This window comes from Ochotona princeps, chromosome 1 (assembly GCF_030435755.1).
Source record: "Ochotona princeps isolate mOchPri1 chromosome 1, mOchPri1.hap1, whole genome shotgun sequence".
In the NCBI taxonomy this organism is placed as follows: domain Eukaryota; kingdom Metazoa; phylum Chordata; class Mammalia; order Lagomorpha; family Ochotonidae; genus Ochotona; species Ochotona princeps.
This window is the reverse complement of record NC_080832.1, coordinates 111576364-111588990: the sequence shown is the minus strand read 5'-3', so window position 1 is coordinate 111588990 and position 12627 is coordinate 111576364. Positions and strand designations below refer to the sequence as shown.

The following is a 12627-nucleotide window of genomic DNA, read 5'->3' as shown; positions in this document are numbered from 1 at the left end:
ATATACAAGTTGCTGTTGGGCAGGTGTTTACTGCCAAAACCTAAACTCTTTTAAAACACTACTGTCACTTTGCAGGGCGCAGGGAAGGCAGAACTGCTGGGGCCGGGAAAGCCCAGTGCCTTGGGAAAATGCACTCACGTGCAAGGCGCTCAAAACTCCACAGCCAGATGCCCAAACTCTTCCTCCCCATGCAGAGGATGCCAGAGTCCCAGGCAGAAAGAGGCCCTGGAGAGGTGGGGACAAGTGTGGCAGGCAGAGAGGAAGATCTTCCATCCGATGTAACTGAAAACGGCTTTGGCGCTGAAGTGGTTTCTGAATGTGGCCAACTCTCAAGCAAACTACGAGTTCACCAGGGAGTCTATCTTTGATCTCAAAGTAGAGATTCTTGCTGCATTGTGCGGGAGCCAGGTTGGGGTGTGGGCTATGCTAGGCACTCAAAGGGCATTAAGCATAGAGTGTGAAAACTGAGTGTTTGCCTGAGAGCTGCCTGTCAGCCTGATGGTGTGGGCACCTTAAACACAATTTGAAATTCAGATGAAGACTTTATAAATTTAACATTTAAAATGTTAAAAAAAAAAAAGTTGTATAATGCCAGCATCTCCATTTGGTGTTGAGTCCCAGCTACATTCAGAAACCACTTCAGCGCCAAAGCCGTTTTCAGCTGAATTGCATATTGAAGAAGAATCAGCCGAGTGGTGGTGAGGTCAGGAACAGGCCGGCCCAGGGCCTAGCAGCCAGACAAGAGCTGGCAATGCCCCCATCCCTGAAAACAGCAGCATCCAGCTGCCAGAACAGATTTGACCTGAGAAAGGAAGACTGGTTTTGGATCTATCTGTATTCGATACCTGGATTATCCTGGCATGGGCCTGGTCAAGCTCTGGTCTTTTGTGGCCATTGGGGAGTGTCCATACACCAAGTCATTGTAAAAAGCTCAACTGAAATTTCTGTTCACGCACTATGCTTAATGCCATTTGAGTGCATTGTCCGGTTTATGATGTCTTTTTTCTTTTCCAGCTTGCTAAATTATAAAACCTTTCATGAAACCGACAACTCTTCAGAGTGTAGTGTCTAGCTGAAAACGGCTTTGGCGCTGAAGTGGTTTCTGAATGTGCAATCAGTGCATTTTCTAGACAGTGGGTTTATGGGATTGCAGTCCAGGAAGGCCCAAAGCCTTGGCAGTGTGAAAACTGAGTTTCCTTGAGAGCTGCTTGGAAGCCTGATTGCATTTTTGTACTTCTCTCTCTCTCTCTCTACCTTTCTCTCTCTCTCTCTCTTTCTCTCTCTCTCTCTCTATATATATATATATATGTATATATATATATATATATAAAAACTTTCAGCCTATATATTATATTTTTCAAAGTTAATTTATGGGACCCAGCGTAGTAGCTTAGTAGCCAAAGTCCTCACCTTTCACGCACTGGGATCCCATATGGGCACTGGTTTGTATCCTGGTGGCCCCATTCCCATCCAGCTCCCTGCTTGTGGCCTGGGAAAGCAGCCGAGGATCACCCAAAGCCTTGGGACCCTGCATCCATGTGGGAGACCCAGATGAGGCTCTGGGCTCCTGACTTCAGATCGGTGCAGCTCCAGCCATTGTGGCCACTTGGGGAGTGAATCATTGGATGGAAAATCTTCCTCTATGTTTTTCCTCCTCTCTGTTTATCTGACTTTCCAATAAAATAGATACACAAATAAATTAAAAAAAAAAGAATGCAGATCCTTCCACCCCTAGCCCAGGGCTGGATCTCAACACCAAAGAGTACCAGGGCACTTTGGAAAGCTCATGGCAGAACAGAATGAAAACATTGGTTATTTTGCTGCAAAAGAATGTTTACTTTCAGGCACACAAGGACTCCTCAAAAAGTTTGTGGAAAATGCATATTAGGAAAAGCCATAAAGGTTTAAACATTTCTTGCAAGTATTTTTTTTTTTCTGCAAGTTTTTTTGACCTTGCCTTGTATGCCCAGTCATGCCTCCAGAGCCCCAGAACAACCCCCGCTAGGTCAAGCTATTGCAGCCTCCTGCATGGCAAACGCTGCCCCCTGCCACAGCCCGCTTCCTTGCTACCTAGATCCCACTGCTGTTGGGGCAGTGCCCTGCCCATGCACACAGGGCTCATGCTGTCACAGCCAGTTGTGTCTTCTGACTCCCTTGGCTTCCCCAGTCTTGCTTGCAGCTGAAGTGGGGAGGTGACCAGGTCTAGCCAACTGAGATAGGGAGAAGTGTGCCTTGGAGAAGGAAGAGGAAGATGTGCTCTTGATTTCCCCAACCTCCCAGCCCCGCTCCCCTCACCCAGGCCCTGCCCAGTGCCCACTCCAGGCTCCTGTCTTCGAACACGATAAAAACATGGGATATGCCAGCAGGTGCTGCCAAGGCATTTGACCTCTGTGAAGGTAAGGCCAAGGGTCCTGCAGGACTAGACTGTTAACATTTCCTGTCAGTAGACTTCTGGGATCCTGACAAGTTCACATACCTACTTGTTTCAGTTTAGCTTCTTTGGTTTGCTGCTGCTTCCCGCTGACTGCAGTCCTAACCCGTGAACCTATGGTTACCACAGTGACTCACTGCTCACAGAGCCCTGGGCCCTGGGGTGGGATGGCAAGTGGGCATCAGCCAATCCCCTAGCCTTGTTCCTATGTGCATCTCCACCTCAGCATCCCCACTGAGTGGTCAGCGGACCTCTGCTGCACATGTAGTAGGGACCTCAGTACCATCCAGGGAGCCTCCTTTTTGATGGCCACAGAGGGCATACAAACTGTATGTAAGCCCCCAATTAGCTTTCCTACACTTGCCATCCATTTTCCTTTGTGTGAATAATTGGGAAAGAGGAGAGAACCTTGTGAAGAGCAGAATTTAGGCTGAGATGGGTGTAGTGCCAACTTTTTCTTTAAGGTTTATTTTATTTATTTGAAAGGGAGAGCTAGAGAGAGACAGAGAGAGCTTCCATCTGCTGGCTCATTCCCCCAAATGACAACAAATACTGGGACTGGGTTGGACTGAAGCCAGAAACTTGGAACTTCATCCAGGTCTCCCACATGGCTGTAGGGGCCCAAGCACCTGGGCCATCTTCTGCCGCTTTCCCTGGAGACAAGTGCAATGCTCAAACTGGTGCTCCTAAGAGATGCTGACGGTTCAGGTGGCCACTTACCTGGCTTAGCCACAGCTCCACCCTTGACTTTTTCTACTTTCATAGTGTAGATAGGTTCCTTTCCCTGTCTAAAATTTAGACTCTGTAAAATGGACATGGTGAATTCCCCCTCCCAGGACCATTGTGAAGATGCTTGCTGAGTGAGTGACCCTGCAGTGATTGTCAGTGAATGATATGACCCCCCAACACACACTTAGGCTGGGTCGACTCAGTGTCCCCTCCGAGAGTGGGGGCCAGCAAAGAAGGGAGAGTTCAGGACAGGGCCCTGGTGAGCTCCGATGTGGAGCAGTAAATATGGCCACTGTTCCTCCATGACGACAGAGGGTGTGTGTGTGTGTGTGCACAGCTGCTTATCTCTCCAGGAACTCTGAAGCCTAAGGGGCCACTCCAAGAGGGTGTGACTGCTTCCCAGAACTGGAGAGACGCCAGGCCTGACCCCAACCTTGACGCTCATCGACCTACTGTTTAGCACTATCTCCCCTGACCCCAGGCTCAGCCATCCCATGTGTGTGTGTGTGTCTGTGTGTGTGTATGTGTGTGTGTGTCTGGCCTGCCCAGATGGGCCAGGCTGCTGCTCACAAGAACCACCGGAAGCCAGGAGGATTTGCATGAGGGCTTTAATCGCCAACAGCCTGATTTAATCTTGGAGGCACTGCTCGAGGAGGTGGCCAGCCACAGCAAAGGTGGCCAAGATCAGAGATCAAGGCAGATGCCGTAGTTGGTGTTGGTGATGGAGCCCACGATGGACTTGTCCCCTTCGCAGGTCAGGCCCCGCTCACAGGGGCACTTGTAGTAGACGCCGTAGATGGTCTGCAGAGATAGAGGCCACGGTCACCTGCTGGCCCGCCTGCCTCTCCTGCCCTCCACCCCTCCTTACATCCCCTGGCTGTCCCTCACTTCTGCCCCTGGGCTCAGGTGCTGTTAGCAAGGTTATCTCTCTTTCCCCATCCATGAAATAGGGATAGCAAAGACCAGCCCCTCCCATCTCACAGAGGAGAAGACAGATGGGATGGAGTTTAGAGAGGACCTGTGGACCTCCCCTCTCTTCGTCCCCTTGCCAGTCAGTCCAGGCTCATGGTCGACTCTGATCTTAGCCCCCACCCTTTGGGGGCCTCCCTCCTTGGAGTCCACCTGCTCCCGGCACCCACCTGGGGTGAGCACTCGCTGTTCTCGCTGGCCTTGTCCTCACAGCGGGCCAGGCTCAGAGCACTCGAGTGTTGGCAGCAGCCGCTCTTGCACTGGGCACTGTTGAGGCAGAGTTCGCCATTCTCCTGCGGGGTCCAGGACAGTCAGCCCAGGGTCCCTGTCCCACCCCTGTCCCCACTGGGCTTCATGTGCTGGACTTTGACCTCGAGCAAGGGGGTGGGGTAGCCTGGAGGCTCTTTCACTCTCCCAGCTGTATGACTCAGGAGCAGCCTAGGGGTTCTAGAAGCATCTGCATTGCCAACTGTTTGGAAACTCTGCTTCCAGGCTTCCGTTCCCCTTGGGAATAGTGTGTTTGGAGCTTCAGGCAGGGTCTGGGGGCCACTTGGGGCCCCACAGTCCTTTGGGGAAATGGAGAAAGCTCAGGATTCCTTCCCGCCCCCACAGCCTTGCACATTAAACTCAAGGGCTATGGGGTCCTCCAAGCCCATCCCCAGCTGGAAGCGAAGGAGCTTTGGACCGGCTGGGTGGCCCTATGGGGCTTTCCCGGCTATGTGTGGCTTCTAAGGCTGGGGTCGTGGGAAGAGTGGGATTGGGAGCTGGCCTGCCAGCTTGCCATACCAGCTCAACCACAGGCAGGCTGCTGCCCACTGGGTAGATAGAACTGTCTCTGGGTGGGGGGCGTCCCTGCAAACCAGCAGCCAGGGTTACTGGCTGAGCGTTTTAATCTGCCCTGGACCTCCCAAATCATGGTTTCCGGGCAGTACGCTGGCCTCTGCTTTGAGTGCATTGCAGGTGGGATGCAGGAGCTCCTGGGATGCCCCAGGAGGAAGGGCGGAGCAGGACCTGGGGCAGTGAGGGAAGAGGCACCCCAGCCCCATCCCAGGGACACCAGAGGTCAAGCTCCAAGCTTGCCCAGTCCTTCCCTGGGGAACACGGATGGCTCCTCCCCTAAAGACCCTCTTACCAGGTTGATAATGATTCCCCGCTCAGGAGCCGCATGGGCCACCGCCAGGACCACAAGCAGGAGGATGAGGACCTTCTCCATGGTGAGTGGGACAGCGGGTGTGAGCTGCAGCCAGCAGGTCAGAGACACAGGCCATTGCCAGCTGGGGTGGCGGGGCCTTTAAAGAGACCCTGCCCACAGGGCCCTCCGTGAGCAGAGACACAGCTGTGGCCAATCTGCTGGGGTCCTGATAAGGCACTGGGCAGGCTCCTGGGAGTGTGTGCATGCATGCATGCTTACCCCGAGAGGGAATACTCTATTTGTGGCTGTTACTAGCTGTCAGAGTGATTAGACGGGGACATTATCTCACTGTTTGGCTCTCAGTGTTTTCACCTCTCAACCAAGGAGGCACTCAGGGAGCCATGGAGGCTGAATTGACATGTGTGTATTTGTGTTGTGGATGTTTCATGTAGATAACTATGCAAGTCTATTTTTATTAACTATTGTCATTTCTTTTTAAAGATTTATTTTGTTTTTATTTTTAAGTTGGATTTACAGAGACAAAGAGGGAAAGAGCTTCCATCTGTTGGTTTATTCCCCAAATGGCTGCAAGAGCCAGAGCTGAACTGATCCAAAGCCAGGAGCTTCTTCTGGGTCTCCCACATAAATTCAGGGTCCCAAGGCTTTGAATTGTCCTCTACTGTTTTCCCAGACCCTAAGCTAAATCGGAAATAGAGCAGCTGGACTCAAACCAGTGCTCATGTGGGATGCCAGTGCTTAGAGTTGAAGGATTAGCTTGTTGAGCCCCAGCACTAGCTGCCTATACTCATCTCTATCATACTTGGGAGAGGATCTGTCCTACATAAGCAAAATGCAACTTGTAGCTGTCCTGGTGCTGTGCTAGGCAGGATAGGGACTGGGCTGAGGCCAGAAGCCACCACCTCTTTACATTTTGCGATCTAGCACTTTCTTGCCTCATATGAGGGCAAGCTCTGCTTTTGTCTTCACACACACAGAGGCCACCAGCAGTGTCGGGCCTCCTCTGGTGAGGAGACCACCTTCCTGCATCCTCCTGTGGGATTCTGGGATAGGCCAAGGTCCCAGAATCACCCAGCTCTGCCAAAAGTGGCCAGGGTGTGTGCGTTCTCACTCTGGTGCACCTGTTGCTGCCCTCATACCATGGTCCTGCCTGCAGCAGTGATTTGGAGCCTTTGGGAGATCCTTCATGGAACCTTTCTCCCCTTTCCTGTCTGCCTCCCTTAGTACCAGCAATCCCAGCTTTAAAACCTCACCCCTTTTGTTAGGGCTTCTGCTCACCCTGCCCCCTCAAGGCCTTGTATGAGCAGGCACCGTCCCAGTGCTGGCTGAGAATGAGGTCTTGTGAGCCTCAGAGGAAGCAGGCGCTGGAAGCTGGGAACGATGCAGGTGTCTGAGTGTGTTCAGGCATGGGAACAGAGCAGCTTTTCTCCAAGTGCTGGCCATTGAAGCCTGGGGCCCTCAGTCTTCCTGTCCTCACTCAGGTGATGCGAAACAGCCCCCCACTGGGACCCCAGATTGGGTCTACAAGTACAGCTTTGATGTAGACTAACCTGGCATCAACACCTGGCATTCACTCTCTCCATGGCCTTGGATGATTATTGAAGCTTTGTAGGTGCCTGGAGCTGCTGTTTCTTTATCTAAAGGTGGGTGTGGGGGGAATGACTTCAGCTGTGTAAGGTCAGAACTGAGCAAGACCGTGTGTGCGGGACCCCTATGACAATGCCTGTACAAGCAGGTGCTTAGCCGTGTACTCAAGCCCACGCCTCCTCACCCTCCTGTCTCCAGGGTGTGCACTGTGAGGGTACAGCTGGAAAAGTCAGCCAGGAGGCCGTCAAAAGGAAACAAACCCGCCTGGTTCCAGGCACATAGAGATACTTTGGCTAAAGGAACCTGCTCTTTTCTCTTCTGTGGATTTCAGTATTTCAGTATTTGCGATCATTTCCCCTCTGTGTTCCCTTCTACAGACTGCCCCGTCCTCCCTAGTGCTGGGAGGTGAGCGGCAGGAACGGTATCTCAACTGTCTCTTCTCACAGTCAAGATGGGAGGCAGGGGAAGGCACTCGAGGAGCCGAGGAGCCGTTTCCATCTGTGAGTGGCACAGCCAGGTATAGCCAACTTCCTGGGGAAAGATTGGGGTGTTCTCCACGGCAAGCAGAGTGTAGCAAAAAGAATGGCTACACTTCTGCATACTTTCCAAACAAAACTTTTATCCCCAAACCTCCTAAGGTGTGATGTCACAGTCTGGTCACGGTCCATCTCCACAATGTTAGCTTTGGGGCTGGTCTTTGTCCCAGCAGCTAAGATGCTTGACTCTGCTACTTTGCTTCTGATCCAACTTTCCCCAGGGCTTCCTGGGGGGGAGGGTGGCAGTAGATGACGGCTCAAGTAAAATATTAAAGGGAGTGAATCAGTGAAAAGAAGCTCTCTCTCTGTGTCTCTCTCCCTCTCAAATTAAATAAACAACTCTTACTTTAGGGGCTAAACTGTAAAGTTATTCACTGCCAAAGAGGGAAGGAAAGAGAAGGACAGGCACATAAAGGTAAACATGACACAGCAATGAAGACAGCATGGATAGATACTGGAGTCTTTATTGCTACAGACACCACCTGGCTGTGGCAGGGACATGGGACCCTCCCCTGAGCCTCCACCTCTGTTGGTCACCGTTCTTCACGCTGTGCAGTGACGCTAATCCTGAGACATCTGAGCCCTTCACGGTCCTACTCCTGCGTTGGATTCTGTTTCTTCCTTCCACTATTTTTTTCACTCTGGACATGGTAGTGAGGCGTGTCCGTCCAAGCATTTCCTGTGTTCTACACATGTCCCCTCCCGCTCCCCACCAACACTCATCACTGCCGCTCCCTGCAGCGGCATGAGTAGGGTCAGAGAGACAGGCGACACTCAATTGAGAAAATAATTTTATTGAACTGCTTGGGGAGTCGAATGACAAGAATTGATGTGGCACAAAGTTTGGTCACCACGCCCCATATTCAAGCTAACCAGCCAATAGTTGACAATTAAGAAGCAACAATGTGACCCAAGCACAGAAGTCAGTACGTGACTGTTCCAAGGATATCTTAAAGCACACAGTTCTGTGGCCTTGGACTGTTGCCCAGCTTGCAGATCCTCATCTGTAGGCCTCGACCTTAAATTTGGATTTTTGCCTACTTGTGGGTCCATTGCCCACACTTTGACCTTGGTCTCTGGTGCCAGCAGTCTATGAACTCAAGCTCCAGGCACAGTGTGGCCCTGCTCTTCCTTATCAAGTCACACTGTTACTTCTTACAAACTGCCTGCCGCAATTATCTCTCATTTTAATGTTAGCATCTCGTTGATGTGGTGGGCTTGCAGTCTTCTGAGAACACGGTTCCATCAGCTTGGACGAACACACACATCATGCGGCCACCATTAAATCAAGGTGTAGAGCAGGCCATCATCCTAAGAAATTCTGTCCCTTGGCCACTCTGGAGTCAACCTCACCCCCTGTGCCTTCGCCTTTTCTATAAGCAAAATTACACAGTGTATACTTACATTTGGTTTATGGTGGTGTGGCTTCCTTTACTTAGCGTAATACAGCTGAAATTCATGCACAGGGTTTTGATTACTTGGTATTTTATTGTTTCTTTGTTCAAAGTTGTAATTCATTCTTTATTTGAAAGGCAGAGTGACAGAAGAAGAGATATATCTTCCATTGCTGTTTTACTCCCCAAGTGGCCACAACAGTCAGCTCTGAGCCAGGCTGAAGCCAGGAGCCATGAAGTCCATTCTGGTCTCCCACATGGATGGCCGTCTCCTTCTGCCTTATCGGACACAGTCGCAGGAAGCTGCATGCAAAGCAGAGTAGCTGAGCTGAAACTCGTACTCCAACACAGGATGCCGGTGCTACAAGTAACATCCTCATTCACTGGGCCACAACAGTAGCCCCAGTTTGTTATTTTATATCACCCAGTGGCCATCCACTTGCATCAACAGACTGTAGTGTTTTTATCCACTCACTTGCAACTCAAGAGTTTTGAGAAGTTAGGAAGAAAGCTGCTACACACATTAATGTGGGCACAGCATGTATTTTTTTGTGTGAACACAAAATTTCGTTTCTCTGGGATAACCAGAGCAACGAGGGAGAAGGCTGAGTCATATTACAAATGTTTGCTTTCCATGTCTATGAGACGATCACAAAGTGGCCTAACGTGACAGCCACTGTCTGGATGGAGCAACGCCATCAACACATGTGCTCAGTTGCTCCTTGCCTTCACTGTACGGGTGCTGTCAGCTGTGTAGGTTGTCCTTTCTGGTTAGGCACACCGTGATGCATCAGTATGGCTTAATTTGTGTTTCCCGACTGGCTCACACTGGGTATTTTTTCATATTTGCCACCCACATACATTCCTTGATAAAACATTTGTATAAAACTTTTTGTTTTAAGTGAGTCTATGTCTTACAGCAACAAGCCTTAACAGATGCTTTGAGCAATGTCACAGAAGGGTTTGGAATTACAGTTTGTTCCTTGAATTAATAATGTAGGCATTTGGGCTTATGTTATACGGCATTCTTCAATGCCATCACAAGCAGGCACCCCATTCAGTGTTGCTAATTTCTTCATTCCCTTGAAGTCTATCTATGGCCCAACCACTCAATTCCCTAAATTTAACCTTCAGGTGGCTCATGGTCTTTTGTTTACAAGTGATAACTGATGAGTTACTTCTCCTCTATGTACCAAGGACTGCTGTTTCCACAATTCTGAAAATAAACAGGGATCTTTTTTTTCTTTAAAGATTTATTTTATTTTTATTACAAAGTCAGATATACTGAGAGGAGGAGAGACAGAGAGGAAGTGGAGCTGCCGGGATTAGAACCAGCAGCCATATGGGATCAAAGGAAGGACCTTAGCCACTAGGCCACGCTGCTGAGCCCAATAAACAGGGATCTTAAAAACTCTTTGTATCAGGGCCCAGAGTGATAGCCTAATGGCTAAATTCTTGCCTTACATGTGCCAGATCCTTTATGGGTACCAGTTCATGTCCCAGCTCTTCCGCTTCCTATTCAAGCTCTCTGCCTATGGCCTGGGAAATCAGTGGAGGACAAACCAAAGTCTTGGGACCTTGCACCAGCATGGGAGACCTGGAAGAGGCTCCTGGCTTCAGATCAGCTCAATTCCAGCGAATATGGCCACTTGGAGAGTAAATCTGTGAATGGAAGACCTTTTCCTCTCCCTGTAAATCTACTTTTCCAATAAAAATAAATAATAATTTAAAAAATCCTGCACCAGTGCAGTGGCTCAACTGGCTAATCCTCCAACCACAAATGTCAGCATTCCATATGAATGGATTGCTTCTTAATAAGCAACATTTCCCCTTCATGCCAATCTCAGTTCTCTGGGGGAGGCAGAGATGGCTTTGCTTGGGCCACACAGCAGCCCCTTCTGGAGGGACTGCATGTCCTGTGATTGACTTTCTCGCCAGAACCTTGGTGTGCCAGGCCGGTCAAACAAGAGTCACCCACCTGCTCTTAGGGAAGATGCCGCCTCTGCTCTGGGGAAGTAAGTACCCAGCCTGATGGCAGAGGTAAGGCCTCTGTCCCAAGCTGACAGGGTAGATTGGTCACAAAAGTAAACGGATTTAGGGCCCGGCGGCATGGTCCCGGGATCCCATATGGGTGCCGGTTCTAATCCCGGCAGCTCTACTTCCCATCCAGCTCCCTGCTTGTGGCCTGGGAAAGCAGGTGAGGACGGCCCAAGGATTTGGGACCCTGCACCCGTGTGGGAGACCCGGAAGAGGTTCCAGGTTCCCAGCTTCGGATCGGCGTGCACCAGCCTTTGCGGCTCACTTGGGAAGTGAATCATCAGACAGAAGATCTTCCTCTCTGTCTCTCCTCCTCTCTGTATATCTGACTTTGTAATAAAATAAATAAATCTTTAAAAAAAAAAGTAAACGGATTTAAAAAGAGGAGCAAACACAGGAAATGGTGCAAACCTGTCCAAGGCAGGGCTGTTTTTCAAGGCTGGCAAGTGCCAAAAACACTTTGGGAAAAGGGAGAAATTTTTTAAAAGATTTATTTTTATTACAAAGTCAGATATACAGAGAGGAGGAGAGACAGAGAGGAAGATCTTTCTCCCGATGATTCACTGCCCAAGTGACTGCAATGGCCAGTGCTGCGCTGTTACGGAGTCAGGAGCCAAGAACCTCCTCCAGGTCTCCCACGCATGCAGGGTCCCGAGGCTTTGGGCCGTCCTCAACTGCTTTCCCAGGCCACAAGCAAGGAGCTGGATGGGAAGTGGAGCAGTCTGAATATGAATCGGCGCTCATATGGGATCCTGGTGTTTTTAAGGCCAAGATTTGAGCTGCTAAGCCACTATGCCAGGCCCGAGAATTTATTTTAAATAATTATGGCATGTGGTACCCTGCACCTTACTCTGTAATAGCTAAAGTCATGTTTTTGAAAAAGGTAAAATGAAAAAATACTGATAGTATAACACTGAATGAAAAAGTTGTATACAAAATTTATAGGCATTATTATCTGACTGTGGAAAGCAGTGTTCATGGAAAAATGAAAACGCAGAGAAATGTTAATGGATGTCATAATAATAAAAATCAACACTTTAAATGACTTTGATACATAAAGACCTGAAGCCAACATTTTCCATAAATTATTCTACCTAACCTTATGTGACAGATGCTGTCATCAGCCCCTAATAAACAGACGCTCGGGAAAGTTCTATTTCCAGATGGTTACTTAGCCAGCAGCCTGTCGGCACCAACTCAGGCTTGTCTAAGCCCTAAGTCCAAATCCGTGAGATGGTCTTGTCTCCAGCACAGGCGTCAGTACATAGTAGGCTTTCAGTAACTGTCGAATGACAGATACGGACTCAAAGCCAGGCCAACCGCAAGACAGAGTAAGAGAAGCAGGCTTGCTGGCCTCGGAGGAGGATGCAGAGGGGCCCTGGCGAGCGCGGGAGAACCTGGAGCGGGAGGGAGGATGGGCGGTGCTTTGCTGAGGGGAGTGGATTTGCGGCTGGGAGGAGCCGGGCGGAGTGGGAGGTCGCGGCATCCGCAGCCCCCTCCTCGAGAGGCAGGCCTCGGGGACCGGTCGCCCCGCCCTGGCGCCCGGGCGCTGTCCGCGGTGCTGAAGCGCGCCCTGGGCACCGGGCGGCCGACGGGCGGGGCTCCCCGAGCTCCAAGGGGACGAGCGAAGGGGGCTGGGCGGCGCCGCAGGCCGGAGACTTTGGCCGCGGCCGCAGAGGAGGCCGGAGGCTACAGACAGGTCCAACTGGAGCCGGCGCAGGCCGCTGGCGAACGTCTCCCCGGCTCGGGCCGAGGCTGACTTTGTCCCCCTCCAGTCTTTATCTCCCAACCTTG

General features: G+C 50.6%; 1 protein-coding gene across 1 annotated transcript; it reads right to left on the bottom strand.

Annotated features, from left to right (window-relative positions):
- Positions 1-3757: 3757 nt before the first annotated feature.
- On the bottom strand, positions 3758-5453 carry CLPS (colipase). The gene is made up of 3 exons (XM_004590313.2): positions 5262-5453; positions 4300-4422; positions 3758-3961 (listed from the first exon to the last, which is right to left on the bottom strand). Exons 1-3 carry the CDS (start codon positions 5340-5342, stop codon positions 3845-3847), a joined length of 321 nt encoding a protein of 106 aa, XP_004590370.2. The 5' UTR covers positions 5343-5453; the 3' UTR covers positions 3758-3844.
- Between the last annotated feature and the right edge of the window lie 7174 nt (positions 5454-12627).